At 38.0% G+C, this 23210-nt stretch overlaps 3 protein-coding genes and 1 pseudogene across 4 annotated transcripts; 3 read left to right on the top strand and 1 right to left on the bottom strand.

The window, feature by feature from the left end:
• Window positions 1–7362: 7362 nt before the first annotated feature.
• Window positions 7363–12560, bottom strand: LOC147288050 (F-box protein At3g07870-like). Its single transcript, XM_086240976.1, has 2 exons — window positions 12373–12560; window positions 7363–8119 (listed from the first exon to the last, which is right to left on the bottom strand). Exons 1-2 carry the CDS (start codon window positions 12558–12560, stop codon window positions 7363–7365), a joined length of 945 nt encoding a protein of 314 aa, XP_086097102.1.
• Window positions 12561–13113: 553 nt separating this feature from the next.
• LOC147288049 (Ypt/Rab-GAP domain of gyp1p superfamily protein) lies at window positions 13114–17318 on the top strand. The gene is made up of 8 exons (XM_086240101.1): window positions 13114–13353; window positions 13640–14353; window positions 14725–14841; window positions 15694–15872; window positions 15959–16052; window positions 16190–16267; window positions 16401–16502; window positions 16790–17318. The coding sequence occupies exons 2-8, from the start codon at window positions 13871–13873 to the stop codon at window positions 16922–16924; spliced, it is 1188 nt and encodes a 395-aa protein (XP_086096227.1). The 5' UTR covers window positions 13114–13353; window positions 13640–13870; the 3' UTR covers window positions 16925–17318.
• Window positions 17319–17378: 60 nt separating this feature from the next.
• LOC147288048 (calcium-transporting ATPase 12, plasma membrane-type pseudogene) lies at window positions 17379–19017 on the top strand (annotated as a pseudogene).
• Window positions 19018–19735: 718 nt separating this feature from the next.
• Window positions 19736–23132, top strand: LOC147288047 (ankyrin repeat family protein). 2 transcript variants are annotated; one of them, XM_086240404.1, is made up of 5 exons: window positions 19736–20339; window positions 21055–21814; window positions 22069–22105; window positions 22246–22379; window positions 22492–23132. In XM_086240404.1, exons 1-5 carry the CDS (start codon window positions 19814–19816, stop codon window positions 22898–22900), a joined length of 1866 nt encoding a protein of 621 aa, XP_086096530.1. In that variant the 5' UTR covers window positions 19736–19813; the 3' UTR covers window positions 22901–23132. The 2 variants fall into 2 exon arrangements, with proteins under 2 accessions (XP_086096530.1, XP_086096531.1); XM_086240405.1 differs by lacking the exons at window positions 22069–22105; window positions 22246–22379; window positions 22492–23132 and having other exon boundaries at window positions 21055–21818.
• The last annotated feature ends 78 nt before the right edge of the window (window positions 23133–23210 follow it).

Here is a 23210-nt window from a genome sequence, read left to right as displayed (position 1 = left end):
TCAGAAGCAGTACCACAACAAGGACAAAGATCATGAGCAGCTAAATTCCGCCGAACGCGTTGAACATTGGTGAGAAGATGATCATGGAAAAAAAGCCATAAGAAAGTGTTTAATTTAGGAGAAACCTTAAGCTTCCATAGAAACTCACAGGGCCAAGAGAAGTGTCACTAGTCGTAACACTATGTGGTCATATCATACACATGGTACAAATATTAATTTTTTTTTTTTCCATAGCACACCCTTTCATATTCCAATAATTCTATTTGTTTTAGACATATGAGTTCACCACTTCACAAAAACTCTAAATTAATGTTTCAACGGGAACATGGTTAAGCCTTCATTTATGGGCTTAGAGAATTTCAATCCAACACCTAAATCTAATGAGTAGACTTTAATGGTTAATAAACATTTGAAAAAGATAGATGAATGCACACGTTATTAGCGATTGCTTATCACTTTAGAGACGTAGAAAGTGGCCAATAAAATAAGGATCAGAGTAAAGATTGCACCAGTGCAAACTTAAGAGTTTAATTACATCCTAAGAACCAAAATTTTTTTAAAAAAATTAAACATATCGGTACGTCATCTCTCGAACAATTGGTAAACGCGATTCGCTTCATTGGCCAAAACCAAATTTTGTCTTTCTCTTCAAAACCTGTTTACCAAAAGACAACCCATTTGCACATTCTCTACTCTCACTCACAACCAAAGAACACCCACCAAGAATTTCAATCCGACCAACAAGCCCACACTCGCATGATGGTATCTGGGCTTGAGCCCGATGTCTTAGTTACCAATTGTTTGATCCAAGTGTACGTACGCTAAGTATTGCACTTCGGAATATGCAGTTAGGGTGTTTGGTCAAATGCCTCAATGTGACAGTCTCGTGAAACACTAGGATTTTGAAGTACGCTGAGAGTGGCAGCATAGGTTTTGATGTCATATATTGATGTTATGCCAAGAGAGACATGGTTTCCTGCATAATATGACGCTATCATAACCGTGAATGGTAGTATGAGCATTCGAACATTCACTAAATATTTATGAATATTACAAAAAAAAAAAAAAAAAAAACACTAGTATGGGTATTCTAACATTCACCTAATATTATAAAAGAAAACTCAAACCGTAAATAGTAGTTTTTAATATTTAGGTCTAAATCCTGATCTTTGAATCTTTATAAATCTAATTATTATAAACTCTAATATAATTGTTTACTAGTCACAACTATATTAAAAAAAAAAATATAATAAGTGACTGAAACTTAACATTTGGATTCCATTTGTTTAGTACCTAACATTCAAAGTACAAAAGCACAAAGAAGAAAACTCTTACAACTCTTACTTTCATCCATTGTTGGAAGAAATATACAAAAGCACAAAGAAGAAAGCTTCTTTGTATTCCACCTAATGAATGATTGAGTGGTAATATGGATAGGGAAGAGAAGAATCTACATGTTTACATGTTGTTATAATAACAACTATTTATATGTTTATATTCAAACAGTAGAAAAAGTTGTGGACCTTGAAATACCTGGTTACCTGCATTTTCCAAAGACAAAAAGTCAATGTTAGTACAGTTATATTATATTTTCCACATGACAAACTACTATATGATACATGAACATATGAAATCTCGCCTCTTTTTCTCTCACTAAGTAAACACAGAATCAGCTCCTATATATGGGTTTGCTTATCAAGAAATGTCCCAATTTAATTTTTAAAGTTGTGTTCCTGGGAGCAAATCTGTATTTAAGTAATATTAACATATGAATGTGAATCTAACTCGGCCTTCCCAGTGCGAAATCTAGAAATGTTTTAGATTTGAGATGGTTATTCTTGAACTGGGTTTCGCTCAAAGGTGGTTTTAATAAATTAAAATTTTTAAGTTTGTTGCCCAATAATTCGTCAATATCATTTTTCAGTTTGTTTAGCTGATCTGCAAATGTATTAATGGTTGTAGGTTTGGTTCATGGTTGTGGGCATTGGATTTGAGGATATGGAGGCTATGGATTTTTTTTTTTTTTTCATTTTATTTGGTTGTGTGAAGGCTGTTATTAATTTATTGTTGATTTGTTCGGCTGCTAAGAAATATAACATTAAAAAGAAAGGAAAATTTTGGATTTTGGTTTATTTTCTTGTATGGGGGCATAAGAAAACAGTAGCTATGGCAGTGGAGGAGAGGAGGGGTGGAGTGTGGCCGGGTAGCAGGGGATGAGGAAGACAAGTGACGACAATGAGCAATTTTCTTTTTTAAATTTAAGGTGAAATTTTAAGCCCTTGCACAGTTGCACATATGTCTCACACTATCAAACCGTTGATTCAATTGACAAAAATACAAAAATGTCCTAAAATTAGAGAGATTTTTTAGTGTAACTGATACAACGCTATGTAATGTAATTAATATATCTGTCATAATATGAGTGAATGTTATTAATATTATACCTTAAAAACAATGACAGGACCACGTGAGGACCAAGGAGACACGAGCCCCCACTCAACTTTTGGGGAAAAAAGACTTGGCCTATTGTTTTCATAGTTATTTGACTAAAAGACCCTTACAATATCAGTCCTGACTTAAAGTCTTACAGACTCACACACATGCTTTCCTTTTTTTATTCTATTTTTGGCTACTTCCCTTTTCTAGGAAGTTCACTTTTCACTCTTCAGTCTCTTCATCTAATTCCTCCCGTGTCTTCTCCTATTCTCCACGGACAGCAAGCTCTGCTCTATCTCTCCCAAATTTCCAATGCAATATAATGGTCTATTGAAATAAGTAAATGATTTCTCTCTTCGTTTTCCTCTTGTAGCCTTGATTTATTTGTGCATTTGAGACTTTAAGTCTTTAAATGTCAATCTCTATTATATGGACATATATATAAAATTTTATATTTTTGTCTCTATTATATTTCTCTGTTGTAATATTATATAAGTTTCTTTCTTGTTGATTAAAATGCAATAACTTTTATTTAAATTAAAGCTATTTTTTGTTTTGATTAAAAAGTTTTGAAGCAAGTTGAAATCAAGTGTGCAATACTGAAGTGGAAATGCCTCAATAAAGAAACGATGGTGCCCTCATAGGTATGTTTTCATGGCTCCATCACTGCCTAAGAGAGATAAACATGCTGTCTAATAATATTCTTACACGTTAGATTGGTTATACCATGTGTCAGTGTATTAGTTACACATAGACTAAAATATGAAAATTAGAATAAAACATAAGAGACTAAAATAGGAAAATAAAAAATATAGGACAAAACTAAGGACCAAAATTGTATTTTACACTAAAAAGTAACACTAGCACAGAGAGGTGCCAAGGTCTAAGACAAGGTTGCTCTATTGGTCAGAATGACAGGTCATCTGAAATGGGGAGCTAGAGCCTAGAGGTGGTGCTGCACAGTGAGTGATATAATAGGCACAGGCACAGAGACAAGATGGAATTTAATGAGCATATGAAAATGCAAAATGGCTTTCAAGATGCAGACAAAAAAGTAAGAGAAGTACAAGGCCAATTGGGGTGATAATGGTTTTTGGGCTGAGAAAATGTAAAACACACGATCAAGCACATCAACCATCAAGAAATACCAAATTTATGAGAAACAAGTATTTTTAATTACCTTCTCATCAATCTATCAGTGCATCACCAAACAAGCTGAGGATCAAGCCATGCCTTCTGTAATTCATAAAACAACAAACAAGTTAAAAACAATTCAAACCAAATTTAGAAACAAACTCCATACCATCCAGTGCCCTCGTAATTCTTTTCTTCGGGGGTAGCATCAGCAGATATTCAAGCTCAAGGATAAAACCCTAACAAATTAAAGTTCAAGTGTAATTATAAATTTATAATTTAAACAATTTAAGCGAATAAAATTTAGGAAATAAGATTTAGGTTGTGAACTGCTTACATTGTCCCGCAGATCAGTTGCAAAGACGTTGTGATTGTAGCCGAAGAATCTGGGAACAGCAGTCCTGAAAGCTTCTTTATCACGGACCCTCAGCGTATTGCCGTCCAAGGCCATGTCGAAGTTGGTGGCTGCCATTAAGGTCAGATCAGCGAGAAATTCATCTCCTGCTTGATCAAGAGGCTCTGGTTCTGCTTGAACCTGCGGAGGATTCGCCGGCGGCACTGCCTCAGGCACCGGCAGCTCAGGATTGGGCGGAGCGTTCGGCGAAGGCGGCCCAAAGAGGGCTTCGTTGTGATCGTAGACAGATTCATCGTGATCCTCTTTGTTCAGAAGGCATGGACCCAAATTTTCCATGGAAGAAGATCTCTGAGCTTCTCACACTGATCGCACCTCAATCTCAACTCTCTGAGCTCTCACACTGATCGCACCTCAATCTCAAATTCAAATGAGGCGGGCTATTAAATCAATTCAGGCGGGGAGGGCTTTTTCGGTAAGACACCTCATTTTGTTTTTATAAGAGAGCTACTATTTGCACACCCTTTTTTTTCTTTTTGCACACCCCTATTAGAAAAAAAAAACTCAAAAAAAAAAAAGACAATAAACCCCCTCCCTTCTTTCCCTCTCTTTTTTCTCTTGTTCACACCCCCCTTCCCCTGTTTTTTTTTTCTTCTTCTTCTTCTCCAACCTTCCCCCAGCCAGCCCCTCCACCCAACCCACCTAGCCCCTCAACCCCTCACCCGACCCACCCCTCCCTCCCTCCCCCTCCCCCTCCCCCTCCCCCCTCCACCCAACCCACCTAGGCCTCCAGCCCCTGCACCAACCCCCCCAGCCCCTGCACCACCAAAACAGCCACCACCACTACCACATTCTTTTCTCTCTCTCTCTCTCTCTCTCTCTCTCTCTCTCTCTCTCTCGCCCAAGCAAATAGAAAAAAAAAAAAGGGTGGCAGGTGGTTCGGCAAACCAGTGCCGAACCCGTCGGTTTCGTTCGACAGGTAACCGCCGAACAAACTAGGTTCGTTCGGCGGTTACCTGTCGAACGAAACAGACGGGTTCGGCACTGGTCTGCCGAACCACTGCCACCTTTTTTTTTTTTTTTTTTTTTCTGCTTGGGCGAGAGGTGAGACCACCACCGGTCACCTCCTCATTTTCTCTCCTCTCTCCATTTCTCTGTCTTGTCTCTAACAGAGCCAAGCTGCTGCCAGCGCCACTCCCGCGTCGCACCGTTGAGCTTCCACCCCGGAGAAGTGCCCAGCTGCTCCATCGACGATGCGACCAGGCAGTTGGGCGGGCGGGTGTTTGAGCTCAGTGCTGCACAAGGTGGCTGGAAGGAGTTGGAGCCGGCAGTTGGGCTTCGCGGAGCTTGCAGGAGAGGTGGTGTTGCGGGGAGGTGGAGTCGCGAGAGAGAGAAAGGGAGCTAGGAGAGAGAATGTGACGGGGAGGTGGTGCTGCCGGGGAAGAGAGAGGGAGGAAGGTGGTGCAGGGAGGGTGCGGGAGAGATGGGCTGGGTGGGTCGGGTGAAACGGGGGGAGGGAGTGAGGTGGTGCTGCTGCATGCGGGGAGGAGAGAGAGGGATTGAGGAGGGTGGCCGGTGCTGCATGCAGGGAGGTTGGTCGGAGAGGGAAGGGGTTGAGGGGCTGGGTGGGTTGGGTGGAGGGACTGGCTGGGGGAGGGTTGGAGAAGAAGAAGGAAAAAAAAAAAAAAAACAGGGGAAGGGGAAGGGGGTGTGAACGAGAGAAAAAAGAGAGGGAAAGAGGGGAGGGTGTGTAATGAAATGAGGGTATTTTGGTAATGGGTTGGGTGTGTGTTGAGAGGTTTTGAATTTGAGGTAAGTGTGTGGGGTGTATAGGAGAAAAAAAGAGAAAAAGGGTGTGCAAAAAGAAAAAAAGGGGTGTGCAAATAGCAGCCCTCTTTTATAATAGACTGGAATGTCGTTTTATGATCTTGGGCCTACCCCGACTTTTGGCCCAACCCTATACAGCACCGCCATCACAATGTCACACCGTCGTTTATGTCGTTTTATGTCGTCTTACACTAACAGCACACCGTCGTTTTACCCACTTCCTACGCCATCACAAATCACAATACTGCAACAAAGAAGCTTACACGCTAGTGCTGGATGGATGAAAGAGGCTAGAGCAGGTGAATATTCATTTTCACTGTAAGTTTCCCACTTACTTTTCAATTTTAGCTCTATTAGCGAGTCTGAAGACTCTGAACCGAAGTTTACTTCTCGAAGCACAGGTAATGAAGTAAATGTGTGCGTTTTCTTTCTTTGATCTTTGTTGAGTGCCCCCACAAGTTTCAGTTGGCAGTTTGGCACGCTCTTGCTTTTTGGGTGAAATTCGAAATGGGTTTTGTTTGTAAATATGTTTTGGCTTTTGTTTGTACTGCCATAGGTGAATATATGTTGCTAGAAAAAGGTGAATGATGTGGTTAGGACTATATATTTTCTACATTTATGCTTGAAAATATCATCCGTTATTCATTTGTAGTTGTTTGTGTCAATCAATTTGTATTCAAAATCTTGTTTTCAGCTAGCCGATGCATTGCTTAATGTTTGCAAAGACAGCCCCTTGCATTGTTTGATTTCCAATAGGATTAAGAAGATGGCTTCCACAATTTTTAGAAGCTTCAAATCCACCCCTTTTTTTGCTCTATCCAACTGCATTAGTTAGAAGAAAATATGCCATTTTGCATTGCACAATGAGAATCACACAAACCCAGACAGCCACACAAGAAAAGGTAAAAGGTTAAGCCACCACTGAGAGTTCCACCGCATAGTGTCTGACCCATTTGTATGGGTCTGCGTAGCGCTTTACTACTTTTGAACTTGAAGGCCATTGAGTCTGCAGTGTAAGTGAGACTTGCACTCAGTTGCAAATTGTCATTGAACTCAAAGTTTCCTATCAAACTATGAGTTCAAAGTGGCAAAGAAGGATTCAGTCAGCATTTATAGGCTTTTTTGGTAATTCCACACCATGAGCTAAACTTCAATCTAGATGTTTTTAACTATAGTTCAAAAGTCTCATCTTGCATGAATAACTTCTAATTTGAACAAGTATTCAAAAGAGCTTTGATAAAAATAATAAGCATAAGCATCCGCATTTGCAAGAGATTATGTTACAACTTACCTTAAGTAAGAAAAGTACTCATCCCAACATTACTTACTGAATTTTTGTGCTTTGTCTATATTACTTGCAGCTCCTTCTGATGGCAAAAAGTATGAAACAAAAGGATGATGGACTTCCTGTTGACATTAAACTACCGTAAGCACATATCATCTACGGAGCTTGTTTACCTTTTTTTTTTTTTTTTTTCTTTTCTTTTTGTTGCCTTTGCAGCTATATTTTGAAAAATTCACTGAGCTTGTTGTGAGTAGGTCTAATTTGGTTCTTTTTAAGGAAGCAGCCTCTGATTCAGGACTTCATCCATTAGTTCCTTATTTCACATGCTTTATAGCTGATGAGGTGGTAATTCATTTCTCAAGACTCCAAGTCTAAAAAAATGTTTTCGCAAAAATTCATTTGAATGATTGTAAAAAGATTGTTCCAAAGGACAAGGCGGTAGTGGAAACTGTTGGAAACGCTCGCTACCAATGTCAAAGGCACATATGAAGGCACCACTCTTACTACATAGAGCAGTCCAATGAAGAAAGCCATTAAGGTAAGTCCCATATGATTTACATATACCCCCAAGATAAGGGTATACACAATTCCCAATGCTTTTCCATATCTGAGAGCCAACAGTTAAAACCATGATCTCTCCTTCTTCTTCAGATTCAAATCCTTCGCTTGGAGTGGTAATTACAACCACTTTGTATACATCAAAGATAGGACAATAACCAAACCCAGAACTAAAGGAATGAAGACTAATAATCTTATTAGGTCTTGGAAGAGCTAAAGACTCACCAGTAATAATGGGGTTGGATATATAAAAAAAGCCATCGTTTGTACGCAGATCCACCAGGCATAGTAAACCATTGCATGAACCCACAACTCTTACACCAGAAGCTACGGAAAACTCCTTAAGTTTGATATCATTTGGGTTTGGGTTTGAGGCCTTGTAAAGGTCAACCAAGCGGAAGTGGTGGGAGGCTCTGTCATTCCAAACATGGAGTAAAAGGCAAGTGGGTGTTCCTGAAAATAGGTATTTGGTGAACTTGGGGTCTGAGAGTAAACAACGCCAAGATTTGCACACACGCCTGCATTTGCTGCGAGGATACTGATCAGTTTTAATTAACTATTTTTTTTTTTGGCCAACAGTTTTAATTAACTATTTAACCATTGGAAAATGCTATTTATCTTAACACTCTTAACCATTGCAGTTGGCTCTATAAGACAAAATTAAAAAACAAAAAAACAAAAAAGTAAACCATATCAAATAACTTATGCCACATCAGTTGGGAACTACAAGTATGGAAAAAATGTTTGGGACAATTAGCATTTTCCTCAACGATTTAGAACTTAGTAATCGGGTTTATTTATGCATATAACAGAAATTAACAATTTATTCATTTAACAGAAAATCCGAAATCCGAATGCAGAGAAGTGATTAAACTTACCTTACGCTAGAAATTAACACAGAAATCCCTCAATCCAGTGAACTTATTAAACAACAATTAATCTGATATCTGTAATTAAAAATAAAAATAAAACAAAAGAAGACTAACTGTTAGATGAGAAACATATATAAATCGAAGGAGACTGACTGAGACTGAGAGAACTGAAATTTAAAGATAACAAACAAAAATGAAACATTGTTGGCGAATTCGAATATGAGAAGAAGGAAGATGGAAGGAGAGCAGAGAGATTGGGAAGGTAACGATAGGCATTGTGTTTGTTCTCTATCTGGTGCCACTCTTGATCACATACAAACCTTTGCTTCCTGTTGGGAACCATAATAAGTTTGACTCCACTTGATTTCCAATTAATTCCTATTCGTAAATCTAATAATATGGGTGAGCCCAAATAACTTGTTCAAGCAGAAAAAGTCTCTAGTAAAGCAGCTTTTAGACCTCATATAGATGATCAAATTTAGGTCTCATTACCCATGTACTAACAGTTACAAACTTGTTCGGCCCATAACAATATCAGGTGCTGATGATACTGATGACCTTTTCAATCGTTTTTGAGTGATGATCATCAATAGTATTTGTAACACCACCTCTCATGGCGGCTGACTGTAGGTCAAACTCAAACTTGATAGAGCTAGGAAGAACTAACAGATCAATATTATAACAACCAAAAGGAAAACTTGCATCACAAGCAACAAAAGCGTACAAGCTTTTCCAATATTACTATCTTGAATCTAATAATGAAGGCGAGCCCAATAACTAGTCCAAGCAGATAAAGTCTTTAGTAAGCAGCTTTTGGACCTCATATAGATGACCCAATTTATGTCCCGTTACCAATGTGAACAATTGCATGGGCTTGTTCCTTAACGTACCCACGCCCAATAACAGTTTCAAAAGAGAATGTAGACCCGATGCAATTTTAGGAAAGCCAAGGTCATAGTCTAATAGAGCCTTGAAATTGTTTATTGGAGGATGTTATTTCCTCCAACATCTTTTCAAACTATTTATTTCTAATTCACATAACATTAATACATTCATTCTTCTTTTTTTTTTTTTTCTTTTTTTTTTCGAATGAATTAATGTTGTGTAAGAGCATGTGCCTTGGTTAGCTCAAAAATCATCTACGTTGGTTAGCATTTAGCTAAGCTATTAAAATTGCAATGGTTAAAAATTTAACTATTGCAAGCTCAAAAGTAAAAAAAAGGCTGGATTCCATGTGCACAGATGTTGTCAATAGGAGAGAGAAATTGAGGATATAGCGCATGCTGATTGGAGAATGTCCTACAGTTAGATCTCATGCTGAAAACTAAAAGATAAAAGCTAAATATATAAATGAGTTTTAGTTATAACATTTACTAATGTACAAGTTTGTGGTTTTAATTAAAAGCTATAGCTAAAACTAATGCACATGCTCTAAGTAAGACGACTCTAAGTTGGAAAACAAAAGTTGGGAAAAAATAGATAGGTCATTAAACATTTTTCTTTTTATTTTACTACTAATCATTAAAAAAAAAATTCTGAAATGAGAGATTTGAGTTTGGGTACTCTTATAAAATTGTGAAGATGAATATGATTAAAGCAATAGGTAGTTGGAGACCAGTACTATAGTTAGAAAAGTAAGACAAATAATTTTAGATTCTGGTATGTTGTTGATCGAAGTAATACAATTTTTTCAAAAGAAAAATTAAAAGGTGATGATTAGACAGATAAATGGGTTGAAGACACTGCCAAAAAGATCGCTACACTCGTGGTATAAACTGTCTCTCACATTTATTGGGTCTGTGCTAGTCATATGAAGTAAATTGTAATGGATATGGGAAATGCATTGTTAGTTGTTGTAAATGGAACACGTAATAAGTTTTTTTCCTAATAAAATAAAAGAGATGATAAAAATCATAGAACCGTTCAATATTTATTTTCTAATGTCAATTAAATTAATTAATCTAGTACCCATTGTCAACTACTAGTTTTCTGTAAGACTAAATTTTGGAAGTAGACCAAGTTTCAATTCAATCGAATGAAGCATACGCTTAGAAGTGAAATCAAGAGCGGTTGAACAACTTAAATTTGTTTGAATTGGGCTGGGGACAACACCACGTACACAAAGTTGTATTAACTAATTAATTAGTGCACAGTACGTAGTAGATACTATCTATAAACTAATGTTCATAACAAACATTACATGGTAGGGTCGTGGGCTCACGTACCCTTTAAAAAATAGCTCTTTTTGATATTTTTCTCAATTCGATTTGCAAATAAAAAGGGTAATGTCTTGGACCATATTTGGCGATAAAGGGCTGTCATACACTTGGTCACGTTCAGATGCTCCTAATTAAATTACCACTTGCCAGGTCAATAGAATAGAATTATTAATATTGTTTCATATTTGGCTTGCATTGATATTTGAGAAGATAGAGATTATCTGGGAAAAGATTATTTAAGAGAAATTACCATTTACCTATTAACCAAAAAGAAAACCATTACCTCTTTTTGACACCCTACATTGGAAGTCTTTCATAAAGATGCAAAATTTTCACAATTATCATTACAAGAATTAATATTGTAATTTAGAATTGCATCCATATGAAATTTAACTAAATTAGCATTGAGATGTGGCTTAACATAAGTCATAGGTGATGAATTAATTTCACCTTAGAAAGGTGACATAATAATTTCGGATAAATAAGTTAAGTAATTCACTACTTATATTTTTGAAATTTTTTGAGATAAAATCTCACACTTAATGAGTTTATTAGACTTGACCAAACTCAATTGGATTTAAGTGGTTAAGTTGGAAAAAAAGATATTGATGCTGGACCATAGTTACTAGTCGGCTCACACTGATTTGTTGTCCAACAATATAGGATGGTAAAGTAGTAAATCCTAGATTTAAAAATGATTATATGTTACAAAAGAGATGGTAGAGTGTGGATGATTGATCTAAAAGCAGAGTTTGTAACTTAGCATACATGCAATCTTTGTTCCCAAGAAAGCAAAACCCAATGTCAAAAAGCAGAGTGGAAAAACTTGGCATCTTGCTTTGAAAACTTAACCAAAAATTTGGCAAACTCTCTTTCTTTGAAAATCTTTGAGATAAAAGCAAAGTGTTCACAATTTTCTTTACAGAATGAGTACTAGCTAGTGTTATTTATGAGGGGATGGATCATCTAACTGCAACAACATGCAAGGGATATATTAAATCATCTAAAACAAGAGTTTGTATGCATTAATCTTCCTTCATGAGAAAGCAAACCAAAGTGTTATTTATGATGCTAATGATCATTGGGTTGCATCATGATCACTTTCTAGTATGCTTCAGCCTTCACTGGTGGTAGCTAGCAAAGCAATCATACCCACAATAGGTCATGCCCTGTATCATTGATATCTATTTAATTGAGTATGTGTTGCATTGTACATTTGTACTACTACATAATACATTGCTGAGATGGCGACTTTTCTTAGGCAACACTAGTTTTTGTCTTTGTAGTGAAGGAAAGAAGTAGGTGATAGCACGTGTAATTGAAGATGTTTGATTGTCATGGTTGAAAAAAAAAAAAAAATACTAATTTATCGCAGGCCAAAAAAAAAAGCTATTTATCGAATAAAACGAGTAATAAACCGCAGCATTGGGACCCACCGTAAACCGGCCCAAAGCTCTTGTATTTGTAACAATGCAAGCCAGCCCAGCACTAAACACATACACATGTCCTGATATGGTGATGCTAAATTTGGGTTGCAAAGAGCAAGGATCCTGTGCTTTGGTCCCTACTCCGAATCCATGCAACTGCATCGGCACACGTGTGGATCGTTCGTATGCAAGATAAGAGTGCCATGTCCGAACACGTCAGATAACACAGATCATTATATAAGACACCGGCACGTGATAACACCCTTCGTTTTTGGCGCGCTCAAAGGGAAGTGGCCCACTTTTAGTAGGTCCCACAAATGCCAGCTCCCCAGCACTTCGGGCAATCATTTCGCGGGCCATGAAACAGTTAGATGACACTGCCTGAAAATGCCCCCATCTTCGCTGTTTAATTACGGATATGCCCTTCCCAACTCCCAAGTTCCCAACCATGTCGACTGTTTTTGTCCTCAATCTTGAACTCAACTACTTGTTTGGATGTAAATGAGGTAACTTAAACCTTGCTCCAATCCTATTGACTTATTCTTTGAGTTTTTCTTTTTAAATTCAGATTTTAATTTGCTTTTAGAAAAGTTTCTGCTTTTAGATGGAGGTATTTAAGATTGTGATTAATAAAAGTAACAAAGTAAGATGAAGAAAAAGAGAAAAAGTCAAATGTGTAGGACATTCAACATTGAAGGCAAATCCATGTCTAAAAAAACAAAAAACCAAGAACCAAATGCATGAATTTTTCCTCCTATGTTTCTCTTTTTATTTTATTTTTATTTATTTGTAACTAAAACTCTCTTTTTTTTTTTTGTGCGGGAATAACTAAAACTCTCTCAAAAACAAAAAATAACAAAAAAAACAGAAAACAGCAAAAAGAAAACTAATTTATTTCTGTACAGTGTGAATGTGTGTTTCTTTTCAGTACCTAGTACCTACTCGCTCCAAGCCTCCAATAGCGTTCCAAAAATATATTTATAGAAATAAGTTTGAACGCAGAATACCCACAAAACTAATTTGTTTTACAAATTGGACCTCTTCCTACTTCACTATTTTCTCTTTGTTGACCAGGGAAGCAGAGCCCAGTTCAGACCATCCAATTTTCTGTTGTGCCCTCTAATTGCAAGCTTAAATTATCCCCCAAAATTCGGACTTTGCTGATCTTTGTAACCCACTTTTCTTAATCCTCCATCCTTTTATTCTTAAATTAGAATATTCTTTGAATCAAACCCCATTTCAGGTACTCACTTTCTTTCCTCGTTTTCTCTCTGGATTTACATTGCTGGAAATATCTGTTTTCTGGGTGTTTTTTCTTTTCCCACTTCATTTGTTTTTCTGGGTTTTTTTTTTTGTTTGAAAATATTTTATTTTTTTACAAAAAAAGCCCACAAGTAAAAAAGAAAAAAAAGAAATTTTTTTGTTGGCTAGAGTATATTAATGGCACAAAAGGGACTTTCATGGACATCACAAATGTAAGTTGTTGGTGATCTATCTTGTGCCTGACTCATCTATCATCAAATCTGTAGGAACCCAGTTGAAGAAAGCAGAGACTTTGCAGCCTCTCCTTCAGTCCTGTTCAATTTCAAGCTTTTCAGGCTACAATATAGAAACTTCATGGTTTCTAGCTGGTGGGTTTTTCTTGTTTGACAAGGACCTCTCACCACATATTTTCTCTCTCTCTCTCTCTCTCTCTCTCTCTCTCTCTCTCGCTCTTCCTTTCCCTTTCTTCTTCTTGATCTATCACCATAACCCAAGAAATGTATGGAACTCGGCACAAAAGAGAGCTTTCCTTTGAAATACAATCACAAATACCAATCTTGAGACCCAGCATCCATGCCAAGAGGGCTAATCTTACTGTAAAGTTCCAAGACCTTTATGGGTTCACAGTAGAAGGGAATGTGGATGATGTTAATGTGTTGAATGAGGTGAGAGAGAAGGTGAGGCAACAAGGAAGGGTTTGGTGGTCATTGGAGGCCAACAAAGGTGCAAATTGGTACTTGCAGCCTTCCATTTCTGAAGGGATTGCCCTTAAATCCTCGCTCAAGTTTTCAGCTTTGGCCAATGCCATTACTTTGAAGAGGTTGATTAGGAAGGGAATTCCGCCTGTTCTCCGGCCTAAGGTGTGGTTTTCTTTATCTGGGGCAGCCAAGAAGAAGTCCACGGTTCCGGAGAGCTATTACAATGATTTGACAAAGGCAGTGGAGGGCAAGGTCACAGCTGCCACAAAGCAGATTGATCATGTGAGTTCCTTTGCCTCTCTTTGGATTGCAATTATGGTTGTGGCAAATGTAGGATCTTGCCTAACTTTTGATCAAGGAATTTGGATTTATATATGTATGATCTTCTTGGGTTTAGCTTCCTTTTGAGAATTAAGTAATTAGCAGGATGGATTTAGGAAAACATTAGCCTTATGCTAGAATATTAGTTCTCTTTTGTGGCTGATCTTGTGATTCATGGTAATAATTTGGAAATTTCTAGTTTTAGCATTTTGCTCTCTGCTTATACAAATCCATTGGGAAAATCTTCCATTACTTTTTCCTGATAGGCTATATCTGGATTGCCATTATATTCCCACCACTTCTTGCAATTCATTCCTTAACTTTATGTGCAGGACCTGCCCCGTACCTTCCCTGGTCACCCATGGTTAGACACTCCAGAGGGTCATGCTGCTCTCCGACGTGTCCTTGTTGGGTATTCTTTCCGCGATTCTGAGGTTGGCTATTGTCAGGTCAGTCTGCTGTACCTTTTCATAATATGCATGAGCCACTCTTAAAGTTATCTAACTATCATGGGCATGAATGTGCAAAGCATTTTATAATGTTACAAACTGATATTATTAGGAAATACTTCTGTTGTATGTTTCATGGCCCAGACATTAATCTTGTTCCAAAAATTGAAGCATGTTCAAAATTCTACTTTTTTCAATCATATTGTGTTTCAAGAGATATATCCTCAAACATTTTCACAGATGTAAGTTTTACAAGTGATTTTGGTTCAGATTCTGCCCATCCCTCCGTTTTTCCCTCCTTATCTTACCTTTAATCTACACAAATAAAATACATTTAAATGATATCCTCCCTCCCCTCTTTTTTTGTTCTATTTTTCTTTTTCAAATCCAATCGTTAAGCAGCAATGTTTTGTATTCTTCATGTTGAATCAATCTAGTAGTCACACTTCTCCTCTAAAGAGATATCCTGCGTTTGAAATTGCCAACTGCTCTACCCAAATGTAGTAACTAATCAAAGAAAAACAGTACCTTTCTGTTGTTTCCCCAACCATCGCAACACTTTATCTCACTATCTCCTATTTGTGCCCCACTGAAGTATGAGTTATACTGCTGTCCTGTAAAATATTTCAATAGGATTGACTGGAAAAATTTATCAATCACAAAATGCTTGGGGGTTCATCTCCACTTCTCTCTAATTGCTGTAGAGAATATCTTATTTCATGTATTTTCCGAGATAATTGATTTAAAGCACCACAATGGTTTCTCCTTTGCCTTAATCTCATACGTGTTAATTCATCTTTCACTGCTGATGTTTACTTCCTTATCTGGAATGGTTCGGCTTTCTTGGTGCAGGGCTTAAATTATGTTGCAGCATTGTTATTGCTTGTGATGAAAACAGAGGAAGATGCATTTTGGATGCTAGCCGTCCTCTTGGAAAATGTCTTGGTTAGTGACTGCTATACAAATAATTTATCAGGATGCCATGTTGAACAAAGAGTTTTCAAGGATTTCCTTGCTCAAAAGTGCCCAAGGTATTTTCCTTTTGGTGACTTAGCCTGAAATGTCTTATGTTTTCCCTTCTCCTGTGTATCTTCTAAAAATTGGAAGAAAAATGCAGGATAGCGACACATTTGGAAACATTGGAATTTGATGTCTCCCTTGTTGCCACCGAGTGGTTTCTGTGCCTCTTTTCGAAGAGCTTGCCTTCAGAGGTTAAAGCAATTGATTCTCTCTCTCTCTCTCTCTCTCTCTCTCTCTCCAATAGAAAGATAGTGACTAATTTGAGGTTGTTCCTGGGACTAACACTTTTACGGGGCTCATTCTTTTTTTTTATTTTTTATTTTTAAAGACTACTCTAAGGGTCTGGGATGTCCTTTTCTATGAGGGGGCAAAAGTTCTATTTCATGTGGCTTTGGCAATCTTTAAGGTAATAAGACCTTTAAATTTTTTGCTTTTTGCAGATTCACTTGCTTCTTGACTATCAATCATTTAATGTTCTGTTGAAATATTAGACACTAGAACAGGAGAAGTTTGATTGATTTTGTGATTTTCTATTGCAGATGAAGGAAGAGCAGTTGCTTCTAACCCATCATGTTGGTGATGTAATCAGTGTTCTGCAGAGAACCACTCATCACCTATTTGATCCTGATGAGTTATTGACGGTAACACATTTCTGTGCAGTCACCATTTTTGTTTTTTGTTTTCTTATCAATGATGCAGTAGAGGGAAACTTGACATAACATGTATGTAAAATTAGCAAGTAAATCGTTTGGCATGAATCATTACCCAGTAATTGAGAACAGATCAATCATAAATTTATAACTGATGTTAAAATGGATTGCTGAGACATGGGTTAACAGAATTTGGAGAAGGTGCATTATTTTTCCCAATCTGTGAATATAAGGTGTCAAAACGATTTTCTTCTAATTTGGTGTTCACACGCATGCAGGTGGCATTTGATAAGATAGGTTCAATGACAACCAACAATATATCAAAGCAAAGGAAAAAGCAAGAACCAGCAGTGATGGCAGAGCTTGATCAGAGATTTAGACGGCTAAATTCTCTAAAATTGGAAGACAATTAGCATATGCTGTATCCAGCTGATCAAGCTGGTTAAGCTGCAAAATGTGAGACAACCTAGTTGGGGGGCTTCTTCGTTCCTGTTCCCCTAGGGAAGCAAACTGAATTTGTTGTAACCCCGCCTTTGTGTGTGTTCCTGTAAAGGAACAACCAAGTAAAGAGAGTTTCTGTTGTCTATTAGGATGTTGTAGGAGGTGAGCAATGTAAATTTGTTAACTGTTACCATATACGCGGTTAGATACACTGCAAATTCGGGCATCACATTTTTATGCCCTGTAATTTTTGCTTTGATGTTGTGTCTTTAATTAAATGTCACTGAATGAAATACAATTTCTCCTGGGAATCTGCTTCAAAGGGGTTCAGAATTCAGATGGCTTGTCTTTGGTTTTGTGGAAGAATGTGGCACAATCTCAACTTGGGCTCTTTGCTTTCTTCCTTGTTTTTAATTAAATGCAGAAATGGTAGAGGAAATTACAGATTTGGTCCACTAATTATATAGCTAGTTCAATTTTGGTCCACGAACTTTTTTAAGTTCGGTTTTGGTCCATTTAATTTATAACAAGTTCTGTTTTGGTCCTTTCCGTTTATTTGGAGTGGACGGACGTTTATGTAAGGGGCAAAACTGCCATTTCACCATATTAGCATGTGTCAGTTGGGGGGTCAAAAGGAGTCAAAGGCTGTTGTGATTCTTGTTGACAGCTAAATGGTGCATTATCCCAGGTTTTCTCATACTTGCAAATTGGCAGATTACTAATGCTTTATTTTGGTGAGTTAGCATGGTTTATTTTGGTGAGATAGCCTATAAACAATCTCTTTCTGTTATCTGGAACAAGGGTAACAGATGGATTTGGTTTGATGCTTGTGACATCTGTGGGCATGAACACCGCGTGGGGGGAGATGATGAGCTCAATAAGCCGTGATTTGGATGAGGAGACACCATTACAAACTCGCCTCAACAAGTTGACTTCATATATTGGAAAGGTTGGTTTGGCAGTGGCTCTACTTGTTCTTGTGGTTTCTCTAATTCGTTATTTCACAGGAAACACCACAGATGACATGGGAAACAAGGAATTCAATGGCCGTAAAACGAAGTTTGATGATGTGATGAATGGGGTTGTTGGTATTATAGCTGCAGCAATAACGATTGTTGTTGTGGCAATTCCTGAAGGTCTGCCTCTGGCTGTCACTTTGACTCTAGCTTATTCAATGAAGAAAATGATGAAGGACAATGCTTTGGTTCGAAAACTCTCTGCTTGTGAGACAATGGGGTCAGCCACAACAATCTGCACAGACAAAACAGGCACTCTTACTTTGAATGAGATGAAGGTTACAGAGTTCTGGCTCGGTAAAGAAGTAATGACAGAAGAGAATCACTCAGATATAGCACCTACCATTCTCCAATTGCTCCAACAGGCTGTTGGTTTAAACACAACTGGCAGTGTTTGTAAACCAAATTCTTCATCCCTCCCTGAGATTTCTGGTAGCCCAACTGAGAAAGCAATACTTTCTTGGGCTGTGTTTGATTTGGGTATGAATATTGATGAAGTGAAACAAGGCTGTGAGATAATCCATGTAGAAACCTTCAATTCACAGAAAAAGAGAAGCGGTGTTTTGATCAGGAGGAATGGTGAAAAGGCTACGGAAACCCACTGGAAAGGAGCTGCTGAGATGATACTCGCCATGTGCTCAAATTATTATGGTCAAAGTGGGGCAGTGAGAGCCATAAATGATGAGGAAAGAATGCATGTTGAGTCAATTATTCAGAACATGGCAGCCAAAAGCCTGCGGTGCATTGCCTTTGCCCACAAAATTCCTGAAGAAGAGAATGGACGAGTTCATGAGAAGCTTGAAGAAAGTGGGCTGACATTGTTAGGTCTTGTGGGGTTAAAGGATCCATGCAGGCCGGGAGTCAGAACAGCAGTAGATGCTTGCAGAGCTGCTGGAGTGAACATTAAGATGATAACCGGCGACAATGTGCACACAGCAAGAGCTATAGCTACTGAATGTGGGATACTCAAACCAGATGAAGATTTGGAGAATGAGGCTGTGGTAGAAGGGGCACAATTCAGAATCACAACAGCCTTTGACTCCTTTTGACCCCCCAACTGACACATGCTAATATGGTGAAATGGCAGTTTTGCCCCTTACATAAACGTCCGTCCACTCCAAATAAACGGAAAGGACCAAAACAGAACTTGTTATAAATTAAATAGACCAAAACCGAACTTAAAAAAGTTCGTAGACCAAAATTGAACTAGCTATATAATTAGTGGACCAAATCTGTAATTTCCTCATAAATGGTAATTTGTGACAAAATGTAGCACAATCTCACCCTCTTCATCTGAATATGCCACTAGGCATGTACAAGACTGCAATCCTATGATGGAAAATGTAGAAAAATACATGCAAAAGCAGCACATGCACCTATTTTAGGAAACACCCTCTTGGATAAATATTACAAGTATTAGGAGTTCTTCCTTAAATTTGATCAGTTTTGTGTGAACAAAATTGTACGCAAAAATTTCTCATGTAAACAGATGTCAGTATGCTAAAGTATTCAATGTATAATGAACAGCATGGGAAAGAATTAATGTAGTAGATCACATGTTAAGGAATTTAATAGTAGGCCTCTTATAGAAAATGTACACTCATGACCACCATTCAATCTTCCAAAAAAATTTGGTGGTTAATATGTTTAATTTTTGGATAATTATAAAAAAAAAAAAAAAAAAGAAGATATTTTTGATTTTCTACACCCAGTAGGGCCAGTACTATACATTAGGCATAACCGAAATCTCCCTCCAACCCCCAACTGCCACTGCTTTCTTCCCTTCCACTTCTCAAAAAAAAAAAAAAAAAATGCAGACTTTGGCCAAAGCCATTCACCACCTCTATGCACCCAAAACCCCGACAACCCGCTAAGCCCCCCGAAAACCCGACCCCAATGACCCCAAAGCGGCACCCGTGGACCATCGATCCCGACCTAGACGGGATCGACCTCGACCCCTCCGACTTCTCCTCCTCTATCCCCCTCAAGAAGGTCCCCAACGGCGACGTTTTCGAGGCCTCACGTGCCGGCGACGTCGACCGCCTCACGTACCTGCTGGAGTCCGGCGTCAACGTTAACGCACGTGACCAGTGGGACTCTGTGGCCCTCTACTACGCCTGCCTCGCCGGCCACCTCGAGGCCGCGCGCATGTTGCTCGAGAGTGGCGCCATCTGCTCTGAGCACACCTTCGACGGCGACCGCTGCCACTACGCCGCGCTCAATTTGAAGGTCAGGAAGCTCCTGAAGGCGTTCGAGGCCCGGCCGCCGCCTCTGAGCCCCTTGCAGGCCGCTTTGAGAGAGACGTTCTTGTGCTGTGAGGCTAATGGGGCTTACTTGGAGCAAGCTGACAATACCCAGTTTCAAAGTTCAGGTATTTACTTGTTTATTGTGAAATTGAGACCCGCATTTTCTTATGTATTGGTGTGAATTTGTTTTGGATTTGGTGTGTTGGGGTGCGAGGCTAAATGGGTCGGACTCGAATTCAGCAAGAAGAAATGGGTTGGTGTTGAATTGTTGATTGTTAAGATACAGTGTCTATAGCTGAAGGGGTTGTGGAAAGTTGGAGACTTTGTTTGTATTGGCATATAATTTCATATTTTTAGTATGTATGTATGAGTACATGGGTATGAGAATTTCAATGTAGTGTTAGGATAAGGAAGAAGGATGCTTCTTAGTTCATTTCTTGATCAATATAGTGCGAGGATTGGCTTATTTTGAATAAGATATGTTGAGTGTTGACACTCTCATGTGTTCTGATTTAGTAATGAAGAGGCGCACAAGTAAAGGTTCTTTATATTTGTGTTTCTATTTCAGAAATATAGGGAAGACGATGTTATTGGCTCTAACTTAATCTGAATGTGTGAAATGGTGGAATTAAATTCCATACTTTTGTTCGGATGTCTTCACACTAAAGTAGTGATGCTGTGGAAACTTTGATCAGTCCTACTCCTGTTCTAGTAGCTTAAGCTAAAGCCTATTATGTTTTCATCAATGTCGATGTCAGTCAGCACATTTGGTCTTACATACTTTTCTTTCAATAACAATATGTATGTTAACGTGACTCACCATTTGATGCCCCTGAGTAGGTCTTCCATCCAACAATGGATCCAATACCAACTACTTCCCTCCAGATGTGGTATTTTTCGTTCAAGGTAGAGCCATCGAAGCTCATAGAGTCATCTTAAGTGCTCGGTCATCATTTTTCAGAAAAAAGTTTGTGACTGATTGGAAACAACGCAGAAAAGTAAGATTTGTAAGAGAAAAGTTGTCATATCCTGCTTTGTACAGCCTCATCCACTTCTTTTATTCCGACAGACTAGAGGTTTCTGTAGATGATATGGAGGATCTTGTGAGGATCTGCAAAGTATGTAAATGTGAATCTTTACAAAGGATTCTCGAGAAAGAACTGGTTCACCAAAAATTTTCTGAGTACAAAGCATTGAAAGACATAGACAGCTCTAAAAAACGGTTCATCTTACAAGGTGTATCACTTCCTGAAGAAGATCGGCTTCCCGCTGCCCTGCATAAGATCCTTCAGATTTCCCTTGCCAACTCCACCAGGGAACCCAACCTAGACAATGGCGTCAAAGAATTAATATCTTGTGTTAGTACAATGCAAATCAGTGATTTTGTAGATGATCTAGCAGATGTTTGTGTAAGAGTTGATAGAAAGAGTTTTCGATGCCACCAAGTGGTTTTAGCATCAAGATCGGAATATTTTAAAGCAAGATTATCCCGTATGAAGGACTTCCATGAAGGAAAAAATGATGCACCCATTGACACCCTTCCATGTCTTGAGGAACATGATTTGAGCACAGAAGCGTTTGAGAAAATGATTGAGTATATGTAAGTTTTCTTTTTCCTTAAAAACAATTTAGAATGTCAAAGATGAATTACAATATTATGCAGAAATTATTCTCTACTTTGAAAATTTGGTATTTTGGTTGTTTATAATTATTTCTGGTAGTTATTTGATTAATACAATAACCAGATATTTATTGGCTAGGCAGCATTGTTCTTGTACAGTTTTGTGATCAACCATGTTTTAGATCTTCGGATTGTTTGTCATGCAACTTATTTCAACTCCATGGTTGGTTCAGGTACACTGACAGATTGACGGATATAGACCCTGATCAGGTAGTTTAAACTTTACATTATTAATTGGTGCTTCTAATGGAGAACAAAAATCTTGTAACATTTTATTTACATTTATTTTTGCTGAAAAGAGAGTTTCTGTTACTATTTTTTGGGTCTAATACTGATCGTTAACTGAGCAGGGTGGGGAAATTTTTGATGCTGCTTCTAGATACTTATTATTTCCTCTTAAGCGTGCTGTAGCTGATGTACTACTGCCGCACCTGGAAAATATCTCACCTGCAGAATTGTGCCATTGGTTGATATTGTCAGATATGTATGGTGCTCCTTTATCCCCTAACCCCCAATTTCTCCTATGATATTTTGATCAATAGCTATAGTAATTGTTAGCCATGTTACAATGTCATGAATGATGGCATCGTGTGTAGGTATGGTGTTCTGAAGATAAGGGAATTTTGTCTGGATACAATAGCTTGTAATTTTGAGACATTTGCTGAAACTCGTGAATTCCGAGCAATGTTGTTGACACTGCCTCCACCATCTGGGGATTCATCACTTCGCACCACTGTTCCAAGTGCACCAGGAGCTGAGCTCAATACAGACCAGCGCAATCTTCTTGATGACTTACGAGAAAAATGGCTTGAAGCTGAAGCTGCTGAGCTTGACAAGAGAGATGAGAGTGCATTGATTTTTGACAAACGCCTTGAATTGCTTATGGTTGTTGCAGAAAAAGAAAAATCTGATGAAGATCTTACTAAAGATATCCATAATGGTCCTAGAACATCTTTATTCCCTTATGCTGCTACCCTCGTGCCGAGTGAACAAGAAAGAATGTAGGTTAGCCAAATTTTTTTTAATTTTTTTTTTTTCCATATTTTATGAATAAAATACTTATACATGTGCCGAAGATGTAACTGGAAATTATAAGTTGAATGCTTCAGAGTGCTTTAGTTGTGTTTTTTTTTGGTAACTTCTGTTCCTCCGAGCATATAATAATTCCACAGATTTTTTTAAAAATATCGTGTAATTCATAACAGTAATTTTAAATATAAATTTAGTGATTACCTCTTGGTTGGCTGTGCAATGCGTCTTTACAATTATGTGTATGAATAAATGGTCTCTGACCAAAAAACAATATGAATAATGG

The sequence above is a fragment of the Dryas octopetala genome, chromosome 4, assembly GCF_963921425.1.
Source record: "Dryas octopetala chromosome 4, drDryOcto1.1, whole genome shotgun sequence".
NCBI lineage: Eukaryota > Viridiplantae > Streptophyta > Magnoliopsida > Rosales > Rosaceae > Dryas > Dryas octopetala.
Note: the sequence above shows the minus strand (reverse complement) of the source record. Positions and strands in the feature narration are given on the sequence as shown.

What these genes read in the sequence shown, in the direction of transcription:
- LOC147288050 (XM_086240976.1), bottom strand. Translation starts at nt 12,560, where the DNA reads ATGGTTGGGAACTTGGGAGTTGGGAAGGGCATATCCGTAATTAAACAG. An exon ending in GAGCGCGCCAAAAACGAAGG is followed by an intron (nt 8,120 to 12,372) that starts GTGTTATCACGT and finishes GTATCCTCGCAG; the next exon opens with CAAATGCAGGCGTGTGTGCA.
- LOC147288049 (XM_086240101.1), top strand. Translation starts at nt 13,871, where the DNA reads ATGTATGGAACTCGGCACAAAAGAGAGCTTTCCTTTGAAATACAATCA. An exon ending in CTGAGGTTGGCTATTGTCAG is followed by an intron (nt 14,842 to 15,693) that starts GTCAGTCTGCTG and finishes TTCTTGGTGCAG; the next exon opens with GGCTTAAATTATGTTGCAGC. An exon ending in CTTGCTCAAAAGTGCCCAAG is followed by an intron (nt 15,873 to 15,958) that starts GTATTTTCCTTT and finishes AGAAAAATGCAG; the next exon opens with GATAGCGACACATTTGGAAA.
- LOC147288047 (XM_086240404.1), top strand. Translation starts at nt 19,814, where the DNA reads ATGCACCCAAAACCCCGACAACCCGCTAAGCCCCCCGAAAACCCGACC. An exon ending in TACCCAGTTTCAAAGTTCAG is followed by an intron (nt 20,340 to 21,054) that starts GTATTTACTTGT and finishes GCCCCTGAGTAG; the next exon opens with GTCTTCCATCCAACAATGGA. An exon ending in TGGTTGATATTGTCAGATAT is followed by an intron (nt 22,380 to 22,491) that starts GTATGGTGCTCC and finishes CATCGTGTGTAG; the next exon opens with GTATGGTGTTCTGAAGATAA.